The sequence below is a fragment of the Leopardus geoffroyi genome, chromosome A1, assembly GCF_018350155.1.
Source record: "Leopardus geoffroyi isolate Oge1 chromosome A1, O.geoffroyi_Oge1_pat1.0, whole genome shotgun sequence".
Taxonomy (NCBI): Eukaryota; Metazoa; Chordata; class Mammalia; order Carnivora; family Felidae; genus Leopardus; species Leopardus geoffroyi.
In genome coordinates this window covers 79,175,214-79,198,935 of record NC_059326.1, presented here as the reverse complement: position 1 = coordinate 79,198,935, position 23,722 = coordinate 79,175,214, and the positions used below count along the sequence as shown (strand labels likewise).

Here is a 23,722-nt window from a genome sequence, read left to right as displayed (position 1 = left end):
GGAGGAGCTGCCCCTGGGGACTAGTCACATTTTACAGAAAGTAAGCAACTCCCACCACTGCAGAGCCCACACTCAACAACCTCCCTCTCCAGCCACTGATCCTTCCTCCCTTTGCCCCTGCCTGGGGCCAGGTACCAGATAACTAGGGACCACCCCGCACATGAAGCCCTCTGAAATGATTCAAACTTACCAGAGTCTCTGCCTGCATACCCTGCATCGCCTAGCCCTTCCCAAGGGCATCATAATAAAAGCTTCGGCTCCGAAGTTCCGTGGCCCCCTTCGCTGCCTAGCCGACCCTGAGCTTCTCCCCATGGCAGGTAAGAAACTATCTGTTTTAATGGAAACTGTCTCCGGATCTGGCGGCCTCATTATTATTCCTAAATGACAATTATTCTTAAAAACTGACATATGCCTACATGGCAGTTACGTCTGAGTAATCCATAAAATCCTTATTTTAAACCACTAGGGCCTGTAGCCTGCAAAATGATGTAAGAACAGAAGACGGTGGGCAGCAGAGACGGGATGGCCTGTCATTGCCCCTGCTGGTCGCGCCAGGGAGACGGCAGCAGCAACAAATAAACACAACCAGAAGAACACAGCTGCACCTTTTATTGGTACGGTGACTTCGCAGAGGCTGGTCTGAATACAGTTCCTAGTAGCGACATAGCGCGGTCTGACGGCACGGCTGAGGACGTCCCCGCAGCCACAGAAGCACATGGATAAACGGGGTGGTCGTGTTACAGGGGGGTTGAGCACATACAGCAGGTGAGCCATGCAGCGCAGCTCCGAGGGGACGGCCACCCGGGGCGCAGCATCTCTGCCCCAGGCGGCAAGTCTCAGCGAGCTCCTCTGGATCGCGTAGACCTCTCACTGGAGCGACCCTGTCACCCCACCAGCTACGGATGTGAAGCCACACGTGTCTGAGCTCCTGTGACCGATGGTGGCGCCAGGAGAGGTCACGACAGACGGAAGGAGCTCGCGAGGCACGTAAGCAGAGACACGGCGCAGGGAGGAGCGGCCTCCTCATCAGGGAAATGAAAAACTCGGGACTCCATGCATGCGTGTACAGGCTTGGCGCTGGCGGGGCTGAAGCAGGGGCACAGTCTCGAGGGCTTTAGGTCCTCTAGGAGAAACAAAGAAAAGCATGTGGAGGAAAGAAAATTCTAGAAACGAGCTCTTTCAAATGGGTGTTTCGAAGGGAGCACCACCAATTGCATAAAGTTATAAAACAGGGTAATAAACATGTACATCGTGATCAGGTTTGTAACGTCCAAGGAAACACGACACCTACAAAGAAACGGAACGTGTATCCCGCACACCGTGTTCTAGAAAAGCGACGGGCCAGCGAGGAACACGTGGACGGCGCTACTGTACGGTGAGCGCGCTCTTCCTCCCCCCACGCTTTTCCAGGCCCTTCTCTCGCCACGTAGGGGAAACACGGCCCCAGGGCCGCGGACCCCAGGAGCCAGAACGGACGGATTCCGCCGGAAAGGCGGAAAGAACGCACACGCGCATGGCGCACGCACGCACGTGCGCGCATGCGCACAAGCACAGGCGGGCCCTGGTGGCCTCTGCTGGCGCATCCTGGGTGGCTCTGCGTCCACGCCGCGGGAAGCACCGGGGACGGGGCAGCCTCGGCGGCGGCCACCGCCGGGCAGTGTCGCTGCGTCCACCTGCTGTGCGGCCCTCACATGGTGGAGTCCCACAGCTCGGAAGGCAGCCGGCCGCAGGAGGCCCCGTCGGGCTTCTTCACCAGCGTGGGCTTCTTGCAGGGAGGAGGGGGCGGCGCCCTGGGCTCCGAGGGCTGCAGGAGGTGCTGCCAGTCTCCTCTCCCCTCGCAGAGCTTCCGCCTCCAGTCCAGAAGCTCCTGCAGGGCCACGCTTTCGTTCTCCGAGAGCCTCAGCTGATGGATGACCTGGGGTGTGGGGGGAGGGGAGGAACAGCAAACACAGTGAGCGAGTGGAGAGAGGAGAAGAGCCACACCGGGGCTGGGCTGGGTGTGAGGGGCGCTCAGGCGCTGCTCAGAGGCCTCCAGGCACTGCTGTCAAGAAACCGTACGGCCGCTGGGCAGGGGGCCGCTGAAGTAAGATGGCAGACAACGTAGTATGTACGACAGGTGCACCGGCCCAGGAGATGAACCTCCAGGCGATTCCAGAAATACTCAAACATGTGTATGCCCTTCGCCCTCTGTCATTATACATGTTCTTACGACATCTCACACTTTCCCCTCATTTATCACAATTGTAACCCTGTTTGTAATGGGTGCTTTTGGGTTCTTTGAGGCTCGCCAGATGCTAGGGTTCAGCCCTCCCTAGGGCTGAATGTGACCCTACTCCTGACTACAGCGGGATAACCCAAGGATGGAGCCCTGCTCCAGAGGGCCCCTTCACGGTCCGTGTTGACAGAGGACCACACTAATATAGAAGTGGTTTCCAAGAGTTGGGTGTGGCAAGGGACAGCCACCGCAATATCCAACGGGCTAGTATGACCCGAGCACCTGCAACCCCAATGGAGAATCAGCACATACTCCTTTGCAGCAGCAACTCAAAGCAGTGATCTCAACTAGCAGCTATGTGCTCTCTGACCTTGCGCCTACAGAGACAGACTAGGAGAGCATCATGCAGTGCAATTCCCTCTTGCTTCCTCAGGATACCATTTTTTCTGGCCATTCTAAAGTGAGTATGCCAGACATCACAGTGGGAACACAAGAAAATTCAGAAGAAACAAGATGTCTCAACCCACTTCCAAAATACCTACTGCTCTGTTCTGGTTGCCCCTTCCAGCCTCCCCAACAAAGCAAAAGAGAATACAGGAAAGCAGGACATGGCAGTTGGCTCCTGGGTAGAAGCAGTCACTCAAAAGCAGCAAGCACAATCGGTGCTCCAGGATGGTTCTAGAGCGAACACCTTTAACCTGGACATGTGAGCCTACTGTCTACCCGCAAAAGAAGAATTAAAGCTAGAATAAAAAAAAAAAAAAAAAAAAAAGATGGCAGAAGGTGGAGATGTGGTGGTAAACCACAGAAGCTGGGAATTCAAACCCATACTGGGAGTGCAGAACTAGATTTCTGGAGCTGGTTACTAGCAAAAATAGATCCCTCAGACTGGATGTACATATAATCAGAAAAAAACACAACCCCCCCCCAAAAAAAAAAAACCTAAGTGTGGGAAACAGGACTGTGATGGTCTGATCCCTGAAGCCACCTCCAGGAATCAATGCCGAAGTAGTATCCCCCCACCCCTTAAAAGGGTATTTTGCTCCAGTGTCCAGGAATGCACCAGAACAACCTGGAAATGAGGCATCCTCCTGCTGGGAAGGCTTTTGTGGAAGCCAGACTGACCCCACAGTCACAAAAGTGAGCCAAGAAAGAGAGGATGTAAAAATTATTATTATTGTTTATTTATTTTGAGAGAGAGAGAGAGAGAGAGAGAAAGCTGGGAGGGGCAGAGAGAGAGAATCCCAAGCAGGCCCCATGCTTTCAGTGCAGAGCCTGATGCGGGGCTGGAACTCACAAACTGTGAAATCATGACCTGAGCGGAAACCAAGAGCCGGATGCTTCGCCGACTGAGCCACCCAGGTGCCCCCAAACTATTTTTCAGTAATTATTTGGGGTGCTAAATATGTACCAGGTCCTTTTCTAAGCACCTTAGAAACATTAACTCAGCAGTCGTCCTGAGAATTGTATAAAGCAGTGCCACCTTTTTGCAGATGAGGAAATTGAGGCCCAAAAATGTAAAGTGTAATTTGCCCAAAGTTCCATGGGAAATGGTGTAACCAACCAGCCAAGCTCTAGAGTCTGTCTTTTTAAGTATTACTTTATGCTGCTTATCACTGACTGAATAGCTGTGGGGCAGAGTTTGATGTATGCTAACGACCAGCATCCCTATGCCATGGTCTTCTTTGTTCCTTTCCTCAGTGTGGTTCGTGTGGAATCTGTATGCTTCCTCCACCAATGTTATTTTAACCCCTCTATTCCCTCCACCAGTGTATGTTCGGCGATTACATTTAGCCTCAATCCTGTTCACTCTATGGTTTTTAAGCATCGTATACATGTTCCTTGACCCATGGTTAGCACATAGTAGCAATCTCTGGAAAATACTGTCATGGGGTTTATTCTTGTGAGAGAACATTTAATTCTACCAGTCTCAGCTGATTTTTCCCGCCAAATGTCCTTGAGAGATCATCTTTCTTAAGTAACTTAGCTTCAGGATGATCTAATTAGAAACAAAACAAAACTTTCATATCTGCATGGGATTTGATAGGTCATGGCTGTTTACTTACTAGAAGGAAAAAAAAAAGAGATAAATTACCCAAATCATATATTTAAAGCATCAGATAGCTCTGGCAAACTGAGAACCAGAAAAACTGAAATTCTGGATGGGGAGACTCTTTCTGAACAGATCATTACCAGCTGCTTCCCACCCCCCCCACCCCGCCCCTCCTGGGACATTTGCCAATTCTGAGTTCTTTTGTAGGTCTAGAGAGCCTTTTCTAGAAGAGAGAGGAACCATACAATGTGTTGCAGTTGTATGAGACTAGAGCCACAAATTGGGAAATTGAGGACCCTCAAAGGATGGCCATTTTCCCCAAGGGACATCTGTTACATTCTTCAGCTGTACGCACGCGTGGTGACTTAGGCCAAAGGCTTATGAAAAGCAGCGTGAAATTCCCCTGCATGGTTGGAGGCGCTTCCGAAGCACGTATCTGACTGGGGAGATAGGAGCCTCAAGCCCTTGACTGGTCTGCAGATTTTGCAGCTGAGTGGGGCACGTGGGCCTGGGAGCTCTGAAATGCACAGCTGGAACACATCTGCACTCCATCGGGGCTAAGGAGCACAGACACCTGGCAGGCTCTGGGCCAAAGCATGGCAGGCGGTGCTGCCTGGAGATCAGGGATGGAGTAGATGCAGGCTGGTTCTCCGCTGCAGCTCTATCTGTGACTGGATTCTGGAGGTCCTCCCTGCCTCAGCTTCCTAGCGCGATGGTGGAATCTCTGGGGTAGAAAACATCATCTGCAGGGGCGCCTGGGCGGCTCAGTCCGCTCGGTGTCAGACCGAGGCCCAGGGCATGATCTCACAGGGTGTGAGTTCGAGCCCTGTGTTGGGCTCTGTGCTGACAGCTCAGAGCCTGCTTGGGAGTTCTCTGTCTCCCGCCCTCTCTCCTTCTCCACCCCTTGTGCTTTCTCTCTCTGTCTCAAAAGTAAATAAGCCAAAAAATAATAATAAACATAAATAAATAAGTAAATAAATAAAACCATGGTCCACAGCATCTACAGTTTGTTAACACACATGCTCACTGTGCGATCAGAAATTACATGCAGAGACAAGGAAATTTACCCGAGAGCCAAAAGATAAAATGGATTCACAGATGATCCAGATGTAGGGCTAGCTGATAACAACTTTAAAGTACTTATGATGAAATGCCTAGGGGAGAGGAAAAGATGGACAAATCGAGGAGATAGCGGAATATACCCACATAAAAGGAGCCCCAGAAGGAAGAGGTGTACAAAGAACGTGGCAGAGCAATATCCCAACAGATATGTCCCCCAACTTGCAAATGGAATCAATGCACACACTTCAGAGGCTCAGCAAACCACACAGAAGGCAGACCACACGCAGGCCACCACCACCAATAAGAAAACACGAGGCGGATCCTAGGAAAGCAAAGGCAAAGCAGAAAAGCTTTAAAACCCTAAAAAAAGACACGTTGCCTTCAGAGGAACAACAGCGAGAGGCAAAACGAACTTCTAAGCAGAAGCCAGGAAACCGCAAATCACAGGTGACGGTACCGGGAGAAAGGAATTCAACCTAAGACTCTGTTCTTGAATAAAAATACCCCTCAGAAATAAAAATGAAGTAAAGTTGTTTTTAGACAACAAAAAGGAGGATATTTGCCGTCAGAAGTCTTTTTTTTTTTTTTTTTTTTTTTTTTTTAAAGTGAAAGAAAATGATCCCGGACGGAAAAATGGAAATTTAAGAGACAATTAAAGACACCAGAATTAAATCCAGGGGTAAATAGGAGTAACATGCTTGGAACGTCTTGCAGACTATAAAATGTCTGCAGAACAAGAATGCATGCCAACAGCAACGGCGGGAGCCCCGAGGGGTTACGTGGAGTTTAGAGGTTCTAAGGTTCTAGCAATATGAGGAAAATAGCCAAAGTAACAGAATCCCTTTAGAGTCAGTAAGTCAAAAATGCAGGCTTTCTTCTCTAGTGAGACTACAGGAACGACAGGGGAAGAATGTATAATGAGCCAGTTATATGCAGAAAATGTGAAATAAGAAATACTGCATTAATTAAAAGAAATCAAGGAGGGTACAGAAAGAATATAAAAATGGAGGCCCAGTCTAACAAAACAGAGAAGAGCCTAAAAACTAGACAAACAGAATCCAAATCTCTACCCAGCTGCTGGCATTGCTCTTCCGTGGCGTGAGGGCCCGGGCTAGATCATGTCCTTGCCAGTGCATCTGATAAGCATCCAGCCCTGTCCACTCACCAGAAGCCGAGTACCACCACTCTGCGTGTCTTCTCAGTCCTAGACTCTCTCTAGCAGAGCCCTTCCTAATGACCAAAGATCTATGCGAGATGCGACGCTCCTCAAAGACCTTCATGATAGGAACACATATGCAGATTGAGCCACTGGATGGCAGTCTGTGGAGAGTGCCTTTTCGTGGCCACCGATCTGAGGCTTGTGGGGAGGGGTCTTGACATAAAATGCCCCAAACCCCCGAGTTACTGCTTCCCTCTTTTGAAAAAATAAATAAATAAACACACTTTCTCAGAGCTTCTCGGTGTTTACTAAAAATATCTGTATTCCCAAGTATATTATAAAAGGTGAAACTCCTATGCCCAAACCATTAGAAAGCATTTTCTTAATGAGGATATTGATGTCTTGAATAATGGAGTAAGTAAAAAAGACAGCCATCTTTGAATCAACAACCAAGAGCTTTCTGTGCTTCCTTGATAAGCAAAAATTTGACTGATGTTTGCAATAATCAACTAATGCTCAGAATAAACCCTTTCATTGAGAGATCCCATGGAACTTTATTGTCTATTATGGAGATTAATAGGTATTGAGTAAAGTCTAATAGGCACATAAGGATAGTTGCCAGAATGGTATAAATGAGATGTTAAAATACTAACATTATTGATCGTCGTTTAAGAAAGAAAAACAAAGAATTTTCACAGCTTATTCCTTAGATGAAGGTTAAAATTCCAGGTAAGGATACACGATAGGTCACTACTTTCAATGTAACAAAGTTCAGAGGGCATTTTAAAATTATCATCTGTGAGACAATACATAGAAGATCTGGAGATGAGCGCGGTATGCCCAGATGAATGATGTTCAATCTGCTTTATTTAGATTTATTACACTTATTAGACTGTGAGGCAAAAAATCATATTTGTTACAGGCAGAAAAGGAGCTTTAATATTTTAGAATAGCAAACAAATGCAACTACGGATGTCATTTAAGTGGTGGTCAAGGAGGGACACCCGGGTGGCTCAGTCGGTTAAGCGTCCGACTCTTGGTTTCAGCTCAGGTCATGGTCCTGCGGTTCGTGGGTTTGAGTCCTGTGTCGGGCTCTGTGCTAACAGCATGGAGCCTGCTTGGGATGCTTTTTGTCTCTCCCTCTTTGCCCCTCCCCTGCTCTCTCTTTAAAAATAAATAAATAAACTTAAAAAAAAATGGTGGTCAGAGCGCCTGGGTGGCTCAGGGAGTTAAGCGTGTGACTCCTGGTTTGGGCTCAGGTCATGATCTCAAGGCTTCGTGGGTTCGAGCCCCACATCGGGCTCTGTGCTGGCAGCATGGAGCCTGCCTGGGATTCTCTCTCTTCCTCTCTCTCTGCCCCTCCCCTGCTCACCTCGTCTCTGTCTCTCTCAAAATAAATGAATAAACTTTAAGAATAATGGTGGTCAAGTACTGTATAAGCACCACAAAGTATTCACCATATTATTCAGCACTATAAACACATCTAAGTCAATGTTTCTCCATTCTTTAAATTTCCTGCCCTCTTGGTAACAACAATAACCCTCTTCCTCTACCATTATTTCAAGTTTCATGATAAATTAAGTATTATCATGAAAAAAGAAATAATGGACTTTTTAACAAAAACTTTAGTTTTGAAAACAGACTTGTAACTACAGAGAACACACTGATGGCTTCCAGAAAGGGAAGGGGTGGGGGGAAGGGAGAAATAGGGGCTGGGAATTAAAGAGAACACTATCATGATGAAAATAATTGTTTGAATTTAGTTTTGGTATTGGGGGGGAGCCATTTCTTTTCAGGAAGAGAAGAAATGATGCCAGGGATCAGGGATGCAACTAGAAATGAGTGCCTAGCATCTGCTGGCTTGACACCCAGGTTTCACTTACTGATTTGTTGTTTGGCTAAAGGATGCCATATGGGTATCTTTTAGCTTCAAGCTTGTTTACCGTTGCTTCAAAGATTTATCTCCACCCCATATCACTTCAGACAGCTAGTCACTTATTTATTTTCTTTTCTGGCATGTTTTATATTATAGTGTTTGGACACAAAATCATCATCTTTCAGAACCAGGAAGCAAGTGTTATAACTGGGAACTTAGAAATTGTCCCATACCTATGATGCTGGACGTCCACACTCTATCACCTCTGTGCCACACGAATATTACAAATGCGCTGCTGTTTAAAATTTTTTTTAAAATATTTATTTATTTTGGGGAGAGAGAGAGAGGGAGAGAGAGATTGCAAACTGGGGAGGGGCAGAGAGAGAGGGAAACACAGAATCTGAAGCAGACTCCAGGCTCTGAGTCATCAGCACAGAGCCTGATGCGGAGCTTGAACTCAAGAACTGTGAGGTCATGACCTGAGCCACCCAGGCGCCCCGCAAATGCCCTGCTTTTAAAGGAACCATGCTTAAAAGTGTATTAATGTGTTGCACATGGCATAGAGGTGGAGTTGCTCAAAAAGAAGGAGTTTTTTGAAAACCTTCTTTCCCCCATTTACCTGGGAAAGGGGACTTATGGAGGACGGTCCAGAGAAACTTCACAGAGGAGGAAGTACCATTTGATATGAATGTTGAAAGTTGAGGTTGCCACCATTTGGAAAAGAGGGAAAGAATAGGCAAGAAGAGGCATCTCCACAGGACCTGAGGTAGACAAGTGTCAGTAGTGACCCTGGACTCCCATCCTTTCTCAGAGGACCACCAGTCCATGAGCAGATGGGTGCTGGCTGGAGGCAGCATGGTGGAAGATCCAGGGTCTACAGCAGTGCTTGATTCAAATCTGAAATCTGCCACCCAGTGACAGTCTGTGACCCAACTCATCATCCTCATCTGTAAAGTGGGACCACAGTAACAATCTACCTCCCCAAAACGCGTGAGGATTTACATGAGTAATGTGTGTGGGCCACATAAAAGAGTATGTGAAAATAGTGAGTGCCCTATAAATGTAGGGCATTATGATCTCATCATCATTCGCCCTTTGACTTGAGAAAATCCCTAAACATTGCTGAATGATGATTATCCTGATGAGTCAATTGGACAACATTAAATGAAAACACTTCTCACAACTTAGGGCCTTAAATAAAGATAAAGATAAAAATAAAAATTAAAATTAAAATAGGGCACCTGGGTGGCTCAGTCGGTTAAGCAACTGACTTCGGCTCAGGTCATGATCTCACGGTTCGTGGGTTTGAGCCCTGTGTCGGGCTCTGTGCTGATGGCTCAGAGCCTGGAGCCTGTTTCAGACTCTGTCTCCCTCTCTCTCTGCCCCTCCCCTGCTTATGCTCTGTCTCGCAAAAATAAATAAAAACTTCAAAAAAAATTTAAAAAATAAGTAAAAATAAATACAAATACAAATAAGTCTCTTCCTTAGCAACACAAAGCTGTCAAAATACTGAGCAACATACTGCATTTATAAAATAACTATGATTTCTGCACATATGATTTAAAACGAAAGAAAGTTGTACAGAAAGAAATGAAAGGTCCGGAGGTCCTTTGAATTTCAGGAGTAAGATAAAAAAGGGTATAAATAGATTTTAGTGAGGAATTTAAACTGTTAAGCATAATGTTGCGGAAATTGAGATTTGTATATGTACTTTTTCAGGGGTCCTCAAGTTCTCTGGATGATCTAATATATTTCGCATTTTTATTTTCATGATATTTTTTCAAAAGTAATACAATTGTGCCTTGGATCATTTGAATGCCTACTTTTAAAGCCAGTGCTCAGCGAGACTTTATTCTCTAACTTCTTATTTTATTTACAAGCAGGATGCCACATGGAATATCACTGATATTGTTGCAGGCTAACCAGAAGAGAGTAGTTGCGTTTAATATGCAAATAAGGCATCTCTCCCAAGAAAGCACTAAGTGATATTTCAGCATGGGTGAGATTAATAGTTTCCCAGCAGTTCAAGCAGAGAAAAGTGGTAGGGCCTTGGGTTAACCAACAGCACAAGACAGTAGAAATGTAGTTCTTGGAATCTGAGTCAATACCACGTCCATATTTTCACCAGGACTCTCATTCCAGCTAAACGCACTCATACCTACCATGAATGTGATAAATTTTAATTGTTTGCTTTTGTAGGTTTTTGCCATGTTGAATTTATAAATTTGCTTCAGTTTTATAGCTGTAATGAGAACAAAGAGGATGAAGACATTTTATGGAACAATGTGTGTGTCTACATTTAATCACCATTATAATAAGTTAACTTCAGAAATGTTAAGGGTTTAGGAGGATTTTTTTTTTCGTTTAAAAAGGGTCATATGTAATATGTAAGTGAGAAAATGTTGATCTATGTGGGTGGAATTCCCCGGAGGTAGAATCTGTTGCTCGATCAGATCACGGGTGTCCGTTAGGGTCCCAAATGAGTAAATTAATCTCTGCTCAGCAAGCACAATGCATCCAATGTACTTCGAGAGCTTAAACAGAGTTCGTGTCTGAATGTCTGCATGCAAAGGTTTAAGGGAAGGGAGAGAGTTTTTATCATAATTGACAACCAAGAAAGAATTTACTAAAAATCCAAGCAAACGGGCATTTAGTTGGGCAATTTGAATTGCAATGTGGGAGACAGATTCACGTGGAAACCTGACTCATGCTCCCAGGAAGACAGGGCAGTTACAAAGGCGGAAGGGTGTGAGTGCAGTTCTCAGGTCCTCCAGATAAAAGAGGGGTAGAGAGGAGCGTAACTCAGGTTGGTTGGGTTAAGATGCAAATTAGGGGCTGAAACTTGTCTAACAAATCGCACTGCCTCCTCTGAAAGTGAAGGCGAACAGCTCTTGGTGTCCTGGTGAGGAAGGACTCAAGTCCGGGGGAGGGCTTGCAACTGGCAAAGAGCTCAGAGGCCCATGAGAACGTGCAGAAATTCCCCCTCCCTGGTGGCCTCCTGATGCTGTTTTCAGAGACGCTTGCAGCCAGGCTTACTTGCTCTATATTGAAATCTTCTTTCACACAGTCTATCAGATTTGTGTTTTCATTTTTTTAAAAAATAAACTTAGGGCCAATTGGGCACCTCACCCCCATCAGGGACAGGGAAGGAAAGGAGGAAAGTGCCTTCCAGCAATGGCGGACTGACCCCTATCTTACACTTGAGACACTTGAGATGTAGTTCACATGTCACAGATTCAGATAAGACCCTTTCAAACACCATACAGCCCTGGGAACTTATTCAAAATGCTCTGTTGCTCTGAAGTCACATAGGGTGTGGGTGGTCCCAGACCCATTAGTTACTCGGAATTCAGACGTGGCTAGATGGCTCTGAATGGCTAGTGAGTGGGGCCATTGAAAGACAGTGGGACAGTCACTGCAGACTTCAGGGTGGCCAGAGAGTGCAATGCCTTAGACGATCAGACAAGCTTACCCTATGCAGTGGTCGGAGAGTTTGTGTTTCCCCCACCCCAGATTCGCATGTTGGGATCCTAACCTTCAGTGTGGTGCTATCTATAGCTGAGGCTTTGGGGAGGTGATGAGGTCATGAGGGTAGAGCCTCAGTGAATGGGATTAATGGTTTTATAAAAGAGACGTCACAGAGCCCCCTCACCCCTTCTGCCTCTGAGGACACAGAGAGAAGTCTGCGACCTGGAAGAGACCCCTCTCCTGACCGTGCAGGTACCCCGACCTTGGACTTCTGGCCTCAGAGCTGTGAGAAATACATTTCTGTTGTTTATAAGCCACCCAGTCTGTGGCATTTTGTTATAGCAGCCCGAGCAGACTAAGACATCCCATGCCCAGTATTATTATTTTTGGATGGCGTGGGGAAAAAAATGATACTATGGTGTAAGAGGTACAACTCCCAGACTTCTAGAAAATGGAGCAGGCCATCTGTCCATTTAAATGCCTTTGAAAACAAAGTCAGTACAGGATCTAATAATATACCTGGAAATTATTCCGTGATTTTTATTTTAAAATTTGACATTCGAAAGAAGTAGGAAAGCTTCAAAGCTTAGGGGCCAGTTGTTATTTGGAGTGGGAAAGCCGAAAGTCACAGTTCATGGGGAGTTGGGACAATCTGGCCCTCAAAGGAACAGACAGATGGAGCCACCTCGCAGCCATGCAAGGCCTGGCAGCATCATCGGAGTGTCCCAACCTCCCCCCACCCCACCCCCCCCACCAAGTGGGCTGCACGGGATGGGGTGGCGTTTGTGATCTACAACCTCTGGTCAGTTTTGACCTCCTCAAACCTGTAGCCTCACGTTCTCCTCTCTGTTCTCAAGGACAGATCAGGGAAGGCAAAGACAAGCCATCCACACTCAATAAACAGGTGCCTCGGAACACCTCCTTCGAGCTCCCAGTGGGCGCGAGCAGATATACATGAGCCACATGGTCCAGGCATTTCCCTGTGGGCTGCAATACTCATCCTCAAGCAAAATCCCCTCCTTTCTGCAGGGTCTTAACAGGAAGATTACTTCATCGATAGTGTAATCCTTAGAAAATAGTGCCACTTATAACACCTGCTATTACTACGTCAATGACTCACTATAGGGATTAAAAAAAAGGGTTTCATCCTGTTTTTGAGAAAATCTTGCTGATTTGATATTTAGAAGTTCAAGACATGAGTCTAGTTCTCATTTCCCTGCCTGGACTTGTAAAGTATTTTGTGTCTTTTAAAGTCCAGAGGTATCAGGCAGACATGAAGACAGAATTTGCTAAAAGGATGTAAAGACTGAGTTCATGGAAGGTCTACACCTCAAATGGGTCATTTTCACTAGGTTCCTCCCTTTCCAGGGTCAATGACTCTCTCACAAGCCAGAGAAAACCACAACGTGGTGTAAAGGCTTAATGAGGTTTATTACTTGTATATCTTTTTCATTAATTTTCAATAGATTTCTATTGTGTCATTAATAGAATTCTCGGAGATGAACTAATTAAAAAATGAGATATAAATTTCTTTACTTCCTGTGGATATGCACTTCTATGAATAATATTAATAAATGTAAATTCATAATTTGCTACCGATGTTTTACCTTAAGTCTTTCCCTTCCAGGATAAAAATAGACTTTGTTAAATAATTCATATGTAAAATCATGTTGCTGTTCATTTGTCGCAGAATTGATTTTTCTATTGACTATTCACCCAAAGGTGAAAAGAGGCATTTACTGACATTTATGGAAATTAAAACAAGGAAGCTTCTTGGCTGACTGAATAGTGAATATTAGTGTTTCAAATGCAAATCCCATTCCTACTTGATGCTAACAAGATGTTGGAGGAGAAACCATTAAAAAGTGAAATGTGAAAATCACAGTTTCCAAAGCCAAAGTCTACCTAAATAGAACTGAAAGATGTGGCATAAAATAACATGTGATCCAAAAAAAAACTTTGATGAAAGGGTTGTATATTTTCATTCTTTGAAAAAAAATTAAGAAAATGATCTGAACCTGAAAGTAGCATTTCTGGTTTAGGCAAAAAAGAGTTGATCCTTCTAACTCATAAATAGGTATTTATACAGGATTTCAATGGAGTTCATTCTTGCTCTTTTGTTTCTTCTGTTGCCATTTTGTTTCCTTTGTTGCCAAGGGGCCAAATAAAGGGGAAAATATCTTTTTAAAGGCACTTTACGAATTCTATTGTAAGCAATGGGCAACCAGGCAGTGAGGGAGGAGAGAGAGAATTTGAGCTTTTTACCTTATCTTTCAGTTTGATTTCTGAAAAAAGTTACTAACTGTTCTTGACTTTTATAAGTAGTATTATACTGGAACACGTTTAATATCATTGAAATGGACGTTTATTTGCATTTGGTAGATGATTTTAGGTTAACAGCTATGAATGAAAATGGACTCTGATGAGTGAATGTATAGTTCTTCCTATTAATGGACAGTTATAAAATAGAAATTTATGATTGTACTATACATCATGCAATGTAATTAATTTATGACATGCTGGGATATGGATTTTATATGAGCTCTGGTCTTTCACCTCAATTCATTAAAAAAAAAAAAAACCATGGCAGCATCAGTATCAGTGACTAGATTATAACAAATTGATAACCTATATTTAGGGTATGTTTGTAGTAATGACATATGATAGTAATGGGGTTGGAATCCAGAGAATATACAGAAAAACATAACTCTATTATACTGGAAACATGGAAAGTAAGAACATTACAATTTTTTTTTTAAAAAACGTGTTTCTTGGGATTATATGGGAGACTCACCGCCAACAACAGGAGGTATTATTGAGGATAATTAATCTACTAGGTTTGATCTCTCCAAAGAATAAATCTGTTCATGTAATTGCTGTGTTCAAAACACTGCAGTGCCGCCATTTTGCCTGGCCTAAACCATCAAGTCTCCACTCTTTAGCAGGTTATGGGAAGTCCAGTATTTTCTGGCCACGCTGATTATCACTGCTTCGTCACCATCCATTCTCACACGGACTCTCTCTGTCAGCCCATCAGATGTAGCCAGAATACACCTGAAGTTCTGTTTCTCTGCAGTGATCCCATCTGTAAGCCCAAACATGGGATCCTTTGAGGCTTCTAAGGCCCTATGTCTAACATCGTCTTCATGCTATTATTTTATATTCTTTTTTTTTTTTTTTAATTTTTTTTTTTTCAACGTTTATTTATTTTTGGGACAGAGAGAGACAGAGCATGAACGGGGGAGGGGCAGAGAGAGAGGGAGACACAGAATCGGAAACAGGCTCCAGGCTCCGAGCCATCAGCCCAGAGCCTGACGCGGGGCTCGAACTCCCGGACCGCGAGATCGTGACCTGGCTGAAGTCGGACGCTTAACCGACTGCGCCACCCAGGCGCCCCTATTATTTTATATTCTTAAAGCATTTTTCACATGTGATTATTCTAGTAGTTTCTCATAACCATGTGAAGTAAGCAGGTTCTGTATTATTAGCCTCATTTCAGAGATGCTGAAACTCATCTTTAGAGCCCAAACGCACTTGGCTGGTACCTGATGCATCCAAGTTCAAGCACACTGAGTTTAGCTGGTCTTCTCGGGTACAAACAAAAGGTCGCCCTTGTGTGTGAACCAGCAGGTCAAACCATGGTAGTGAAGTCTCCAGAGCCTTTGGAGGCTGCATGTAGAAGGATCCTCTCTCTTGTTTGGTTGTTCTGCTCACCAGGATCCTCATTTGCGTTAGTATGTAGGACACAGTCTATCTGTTAATTTATTGATATCACAATTTTTTTTTTCTGGAAACAACCACAATCTGTGTGTTATGGCAATAAATATAATTAAACAAGAATGAGAAAAGACACTTCAGGAAACTGGATATTAACAAAATAACCTAATCCGAGTTGATTTTTGAAAATCAGATAATTAGGAGAAGGGCATAGTTTAGCAACTCTATTAGCCTTGGGATACACTGTGTTGGGGAAAGTTATTCTCTGTCATCAACCTTGATCTTTCCGTCCAAAATGGAGTTACTGGAGTTCAAGTTTCCACTTGAAAACTGGAGGCAAGAGAGGCCCTTCTTTACAATCATTACATGCACAAAAAGGTCCTATAAGTATTAAAACATTTCTCAAGGTGCCCAAGTTGTTATACAGGATTAACTTTGTGCCTGGGAAAAATTAAGTCCACAGGTTTTAAGGAATTTCTGAGAGACCAGTTGTCAAGAGTTATAAGCGAGTTATAAGCTTTCCTCTCTCTCTCTCTCTCTATATATATATATATACATATTCATTTAAATATATTGGAATATTGCTTACATCCATATATATATGCACATATATATGTATACATATATATGTATATATATGGGTGTATACATATATATGTATATATATGGATGTAAGCAATATTCCAATAACTCTATCATTAGAAGATATAATTTTTGATATCATAAATACTACAGGGGCACCTGGATGGTTCAGTTAGTTAAGCGTCTGACTCCTAATTTCCACTCAGGTCATGATCTCACTGTTCGTGAGTTCGAGCCCATGTCAGGCTCTCTGCTGGAGGCACGAAGCCTGCTTGGGATTCTTTCTCTCCTCTCTCCTCTCATTGCCCTTCCCCCTGCTCATGTGCACATGCTCTCTCTCTCTCTCAAAATAAATACTTAAACTTTGAAAAACAGACTTCTTTCCAAAAATATATAATAAAAATCACCTGGAAGTGTATAAAATTAATTTGAATCCACTTGGGCTTTAAGATCCAGGCTTTCTATACCATTGACTTCATGAAACTTCTTCCCAATATCACAGTTCAGTTGCTTTAGAACCTATTTCTGACAGAGTCAGGTTTTTTTCCATAAAATAAATTCTTTCACCCTAATTAGCTGATTACAATTTCAGCACAATTGAAAACTTTCTGTTCTTTCAGTCTGAATTTTGCATTTAAAAAATGTTAGGCCACATTCGTGTCCAGAGCACCACATGTAACAAGTCAGGGAATGAGCGACACAGGTTCCCAAGTGACTCTCTTCCAGTTCTCTTTATCTTGAGTGGAAATAGAGCTGTTTGTCTACATTTTCTCCTTACAGAAAAGGCAAGCAATTACCTTTCACTTAGATTCAGAGCAGACCCAAATTTTCAAACCTGGCAAATGGTTCTCAAGAAAGACAGTACAATAAGAGTCCTAATTGATATTTTACATTTAGCCCCTAGCTGTAGTTTACAATGAGAAAGTCTCCCTTTTCTAGACTTAACACTTACCACGGATGCCGATTCCAACTTGTCTTCATTTAAACATCTAGTAATACGTAGAGTTCACGCCCCTTCAGCCACACTGGGCACCTTGCAACTCAGGCAAGGTCCTATTTCAGGGCCTTTGCTCTCCCCCCACCTAGAATGTTCCTTCCTGACATCAGCATGGCACACTCCCTACTTCTTTGCTCTGTCTTTGCTCAATGAAGCTTTTGTTGACTTTCTTAGAACTCGCTACTCAACCCAACCTCCTTCCATACCTGCTCTTGTCACTCCCAAGCTTGCTTATCCTGTTTACCTTTCCTCATATGTTTTATTACCTTTTAGCATTTTATACATCTCACTTAAATATCATTCATTGTTTGCTTTCCAATGCGAGAATTTAACTCCCGGGAGGGCAAGGATGTTTGTTTTATAGACCAAGGTGCCTAGATCTGTGCTGGACACAAGTTGTTACTCAGTAAATATTTGTGGAATGAATAAATGAACCTCTGAAAATTCAGTTCTGTGCCACCCACTTCCTTAGAATCCAAAACACTATATGTTTCTTATTATATGCTTTAAGTTGTTTTATGCATTACGCATAAATATATGCATATAATTGTGCAGAGTTGTATACAAGAAAAGCACATTGTTTTATACATAAAACATATAAAGGCATATTGTTCTTTATAGCCAATATAAGGGATGTTCCAGAGTCTTTTCTGTTGCATGTGACTTTTACATAACACGCCAGCTTTAGAGCCTAATCACCATATAAAATGTGACTTTAATATCCTCCAACCAGTAATGCAACTGCCTGTGATTCTATTTACCAAGTTTATTGGTACATTTTTAACATGAGACTGAATTTAAATATTTGAATAAATTTAGGAAATATTCTATCAGTCTGCTTCTCTTAATTCATCGAAAGCTGCTACCAGATGACAAATACACTGAGTTGGCAATTTATTGAGCATTTGTGTTGGAATGCAAAAATGATTAAGATACAGTCAATGCATTCTCTATATGCTCAAAGTCCCTGGGTTTACACACATGTGCATAATTATAATACAACAAAATAGGTCATATAAAGGAGATATGCACTGTAGAATTACAGGGACCAATTTATAAAGGCAAATGACGACTTTGCTTAGAAGGAGTGCTCAAGGAAAGCCATCAGGAGGCAAGTAATATTAAAGAAGGGTCTAGAAGGTCAGAGATGAATACAGAAAACAGTCCATTTCAGGCAATGTACTCAGCATTGAAAGGAAGTGGGAAACATGGCCTTATATTGTAAAAGGCAGGGGAGAATCGTTATTGGCACAGAAAAATGTAAAACTACATTGTCAATTTACACCATTCTCAAAAATAAAGTCCAGGTAGTTTAAATTCCTAAATGCAAGAAAAAAAGAAAAAAATGTAAAAACAACAACAAACCACACACACACACACACACACACACACACCCTAAACTTTAAAACATATATGGAGAGAGAGATCTTTATGGCAGCAGGGTAAGAGAACTTTTGGGGGAGGGCTTTCTCAATGAGAAAGATTTTTTAAACAGTACAACAAAAGCACAATCTATAAAGATAAGGGTTAATCAGTTTGACTATATTAACATTATAAATTTATGTGTGGTAAATGCATCAGCTGGGCCACAATGAAAGAAGCCCACCTCTGCCTATTTCTCTCAGTAATTATAACTAAACTTTGGACAAAATGCACATCTATCTGAGGACCAGAAAAGTAAACCAAAACAAGTGAACTGTGGAGGGAAATCCAAATTTGGAGAATGCACGCAGAATAAAGACACACTCGGATTAAGGAAAACTAGGAAGTTCTTGAGGCTGACGGAAATGGACTAGAAGGAGTGAAGCTATAGAAATGGTAAGTACTGGGATAATAAAAAGAAGATTTTTCTCTACTGAAGTTGTCTGAAGCGTGCATGACAGTTTAAGGCAAAACTTATAACAGCTCCTAGGAGAATGTGTTCAATGTATGCAGATATAACGTTTCTGACAACAATTAAGTAGATGCAAAATATGTGACAACTATAAAGAATGTAGATGTAATATATTTATAACTGTGTAAACGTATGTAGATGTAGCATATGTGGTGACTATAAAGTAAAGATCAGCGAAAGAGGTTAAAGGAATGATACGGTTGACTGCAAATAGAGTGACAGGTGTGTATATATTACAATTGCTAAATCAACTACCAAGAAAACAAATACAAAGACATATAGCTGAAATGCCAACAGATAAATTAAAATAGAGAACTTAAAAATACTCAAATAATCTGAAAGAAAGCATCATTGGGAAACAGAAGAACAAAAACGGTGGTGAGAAACAGAAAAACATAAAATGGACAGACCAAAATCCAATCACATCCATAATTACATTAAATGTAAATGGTCTGAACACACCAAATAAAATACAAAGACTATCAGACTGGATAAAAATAAACAAGACACATCTATATATTATTTATAAAAATCACAAGTTAAATATAGAGACATAAATAGGTTAAAAGTAAAGGCATGGGTTTTCATTGGGATGGTGAGGGGGTTAATAGTTGTGATAATAGTTACAGAACCCTAACAGCTTACTAAAGAACCCTGGATTGTATAGTTTAAAGGTGTGAACTGTATGGTATGTGAATTATATCTTAATAAAGCTGTTTAAAAGTAATTAAATGAATGGAAAAACATACCTTGCACACAATGATCAAAAGAATGTTTATTTTAATTTCAGTCAAAGAAGACCTCAGGAAAAGGAATATTAATTATCAGAAGTACAAATGATAAACAGATCTATTCATCAAAAAGATGCAATACTCTTCAAGGTCTACACACCTAATGACAAAACTTCCAAATATATAAGGTAAAAACTGATTAACCTGAAAGGAAAAGTAGCCAAAATCTCAATTATAGTTGGAGACTCAGGGTACTCTTCTCTCAGTATTCAGTGGAAGAAGTGGACAGAAAATCAGTCACAATACAGAAGCCCCACACAACACTGTCAATCAACTTGACCCAATAGACATTTCCAGATCACTATATGACAATAGCAGGATACTCTTTTTCATGGAAATTCCGCCCAGATAGACCCTATTCTGGGCCATAAAGGAATTCCTGATAAATCGAAGAGAACTGAAATTATGGAAAGTATATATTCTGAGATCATAATGCAACTAAACTAGAAATAAAAAACCAGAAAGATATCTGGAAAGTCCTCAAATGTTTGGAAGGCAACAACATTAGTCAAAGAGGAAACCCTAAGAGAAATCAGAAAGCATGAATTGAATGAAAATAAAGGCAAAACTATCAGAATTTTCAGAACACAGGTAACATAGCCAGAGATGGGAGTGTACTACATTAAATACTATTAGAAAAAACAGAAGGCATGAAATCAATGTTCTACACTTGCTATTTAAGAAACTAGAAATAGAACCAATTATACCCAAAGCAAGCAAAAGGAAGGAAATATTAAAGAGCACAGAAATCAATGAAGCAGAAAAATAGTAGAGAATATCAATACAATCAAAAGCTATTTTTAAAAGATCAATGAAGTTGAGAAACTTCTGGTTGGACTAAGAAAACACTATAACCAGGGGCACCTGGGTGGCTCAGTCGGTTAAGCGTCCAACTTCGGCTCAGGTCATAATCTCACAGTCTGTGGGTTCGAGCCCTGCGTCGGGCTCTGTGTTGATAGCTCAGAGCCTGGAGCCTGCTTCCGATTCTGTGTCTCCCTCTCTCTCTGCCCCTCCCCTGCTCATGCTCTGTCTCTCTCTGTCACAAAAATAAATAAAAACATTTAAAAAAATTAAAAAAAAAAAAGAAAACACTATAACCAAAGTGTTTGCCATGCAAGCGACTGACGAGGAATATTATTCAGAATATGTAAAGAATTCTTTCAAGTCATCTAGAAACTCATGCAAACCAGTTTGGAAATAGGAAAAGGATATCTTTGGGCTACTAGGTCTGAGGACATATGAAAACGCTCGACGGCAACCAGGGAAATGTAAAACAAAGCCATAATAAGATCTGTTTTACACTTACCACATCAGTAAAAAAAAATAAAATTAAATTGAAAAATTAAAAAAGAAAGGTTAATTAAACCAAGCGACTTTCAGAAAAAAAAGGGGGGGACATTCCCTTTTAGAGGTGTGTTCAACTATTTTGGGGAATTATTGGCAGTAACTCCTATGGTTGAAAATGTGCACCCTCAGAAATGCAGTATTTCCATTTCTAGGGGAAACCTTTGGATTTTTTCCCCCCTAAATTACAAGTTAGGGGCACATTCTATGATCTTCACCGTAGCACTGTTTGTAACAGTAATAATTTGGAAACTTGCTTTTGATCAAGTTTTCCACTCCACTTTGTCAAACTGCAAACATGTTTTTAAGAAATATCATGAATATATCTATGGAAACCCTCTTTCTGGGAAAAGTTTAAAGTGGAGGAGGCATATTGACACCTACAGTTATGTTTTTAATTAAAAAAATTTTTTTTGGTGTTGAAAGGGAGCTTCTAGAGGCACTAGTAAGGATCTGGGCCAAAGCCCTGGTTGTAGCCCTCTGGCAAATGTTTGTGCATCTAAGTCCGTGCTGCCATATTGTCACTGGACATTCAGTACATCCCCGTGCATCTTTCATAGAGCTCACTGGATAACATTCTCAGGACCCCGAGAGACACATCCAACCACCTTGTGACGATCTGGAGGAAGAGAGTCTGGCTGCCAGAGGCACTGCTGTCCCCTGAGGCTGGAGGTGGCAGCAAGGCGAGACCCACCCTTCCTGCTGGGGCCGGGTGTTCCTAAGGCCTTGCCTCTTCCAATGGACTTGCCCTCTCCCGAGCTTGCTGAGGGAACTTGAATGCAATGTTGTGCTCAGAGCCTGTGAGTGTGTCCCCTGTAATCTCCCTTCCTACTGCCTCCCTCCTACCACTCCACGTTAAGGCTTTACATTTAACCTTGAGCTAATACTCAGAATGAAACAGCAAATGAGAGCACCATGCATCCAAATGGGGGAAAAAAACACCTCGACAACTAGAAAATAATCTGCAAATCAGTTCAGAGTGACACCTTTATGTACACTGTAAAAGCATACGAATCATCCATTTTTAACTTACGGACATGATATAATTTATGGGTACATTCATATTAGTAAAAGTGCAAACATGGATGGAGGGTTATGCCCTAATTTCCGGATGGGATTCACCCCAGCATGGCAGGTGGGCATGGGATATAGATTTCTCTAAAATATATGGTGCCAGAGCAGATATGGTGAAATGTAACGATTTATTGAAGTTGGGTGTTTTACTCATCACTGTGCTCCCCCCGCCAAATATATAGTATTCCATAGCAAAATGTTTTTGAAAATCACATACATGCCAGCCACATTTTATCAAAATCCCAGAGAAGTGCTGTGTCATGCTGATTCTGTCTAACCCCCTATATATTTTAGATAACATCTACTATGTTAGAATCGGAATTGATGTTCAGACTACTGACCTTGAAAAAAAAAAAAGAACACCAAGATAATATAGCAAACGTTGTTTATACGCACTTGTTATATGGCAGGCTGCAGGCTTGACATGCTACATGTATTTTCTTTAATCAATTTGAAAACTAACTGCTACTTTCTGTACCTACCCGCTAAATAACAGTTATGGGATTTATACCCATAAATTTTGTGTTTTCTTTTTCTTTTTAGTTTTGTTTTTCTTTTTCTTTTAGTTTTGTTTTTCTTTTCTTTTAATTTTAAAAATTAAATCTTTTTAAGGGAATAGTGTGGTTCCTAAGTTAGGTAGAGTTGGTACTCAACCACGGTTTCTCAGATGCAATGTTATTTCCTCCCTCATACAATGGTATTGACTCACTACAGCCTTCCCATCTGTAAGGTGAGCATGGAGAGATATCACAAGACCTTCTTATGTTGCATTCTTCTCATATTTCTTAAAACTGAATTATCTCCTCATTGATAATAGTCAACGTGTTCACTAGAAAAATATGCATTTCAATGCATTTGGGAGAGACACAGGGTGCAATTTTATGGAGGAAAAATACAAAATAGGAGATTTGCTTTTGTCTTTTATTTCGCAAGTTTCTCTAAAACTATACAGGATTCTTCCCTTCTCTTTTGAAAATGCTGCCACTCAACTCATACCATCAAATTAATTTACTGCCTTCATTTCTGGCACGTACTATGGAAGTCACGAGGGGTGCGTGCCGATTCCCTGAAACCTCAGCTGTGTGAACGAGCCTCCCATGCTACGTCTCGTCTCGTGTTTGCAGCTTATAAATGAAATACTTATACTTTGCCTTTTGAAACAGTTATCTAATTTCTATTTCCTACCATGTGCTTTAGAATCCTCCCTTAATGATTAAGTGTGTCTACATTTTGTTATTTTATCTAGCACTGTTTCTCTGCCATGATACCTATCAGGCATTCACGTGACAAATACGATGAAATACTGAGAAGGCACTGGCTTTATTTAGTGCCCCCACAAGTCTTCACTTTGTTGATATGTGACATTACAAAAAGGTTTCTTTGCTGGTTCAGTAAAACAAACCACATAACAATTTGTCTCTTGACTGTGGATCAATTGACATTGATTACGTTTCTGCTTTCTTTGGTGGCGGTGGTCTGAGTGGGCTAAA

The 23,722-nt window shown here is 42.1% G+C and overlaps 1 protein-coding gene across 3 annotated transcripts in view; it reads right to left on the bottom strand.

Annotated features, from left to right (window-relative positions):
* Positions 1 to 594: 594 nt before the first annotated feature.
* Positions 595 to 23,722, bottom strand: part of MYO16 (myosin XVI) — a 607,799-nt gene continuing 584,671 nt past the window's right edge. For all 3 annotated transcript variants that reach the window (XM_045481946.1, XM_045481930.1, XM_045481937.1), the window contains exon 35: positions 595 to 1,915. In XM_045481946.1, coding sequence (XP_045337902.1) covers positions 1,688 to 1,915 — 228 coding nt within the window. In that variant the 3' untranslated portion in view covers positions 595 to 1,687. The remainder of the gene's footprint in view (positions 1,916 to 23,722) is intronic.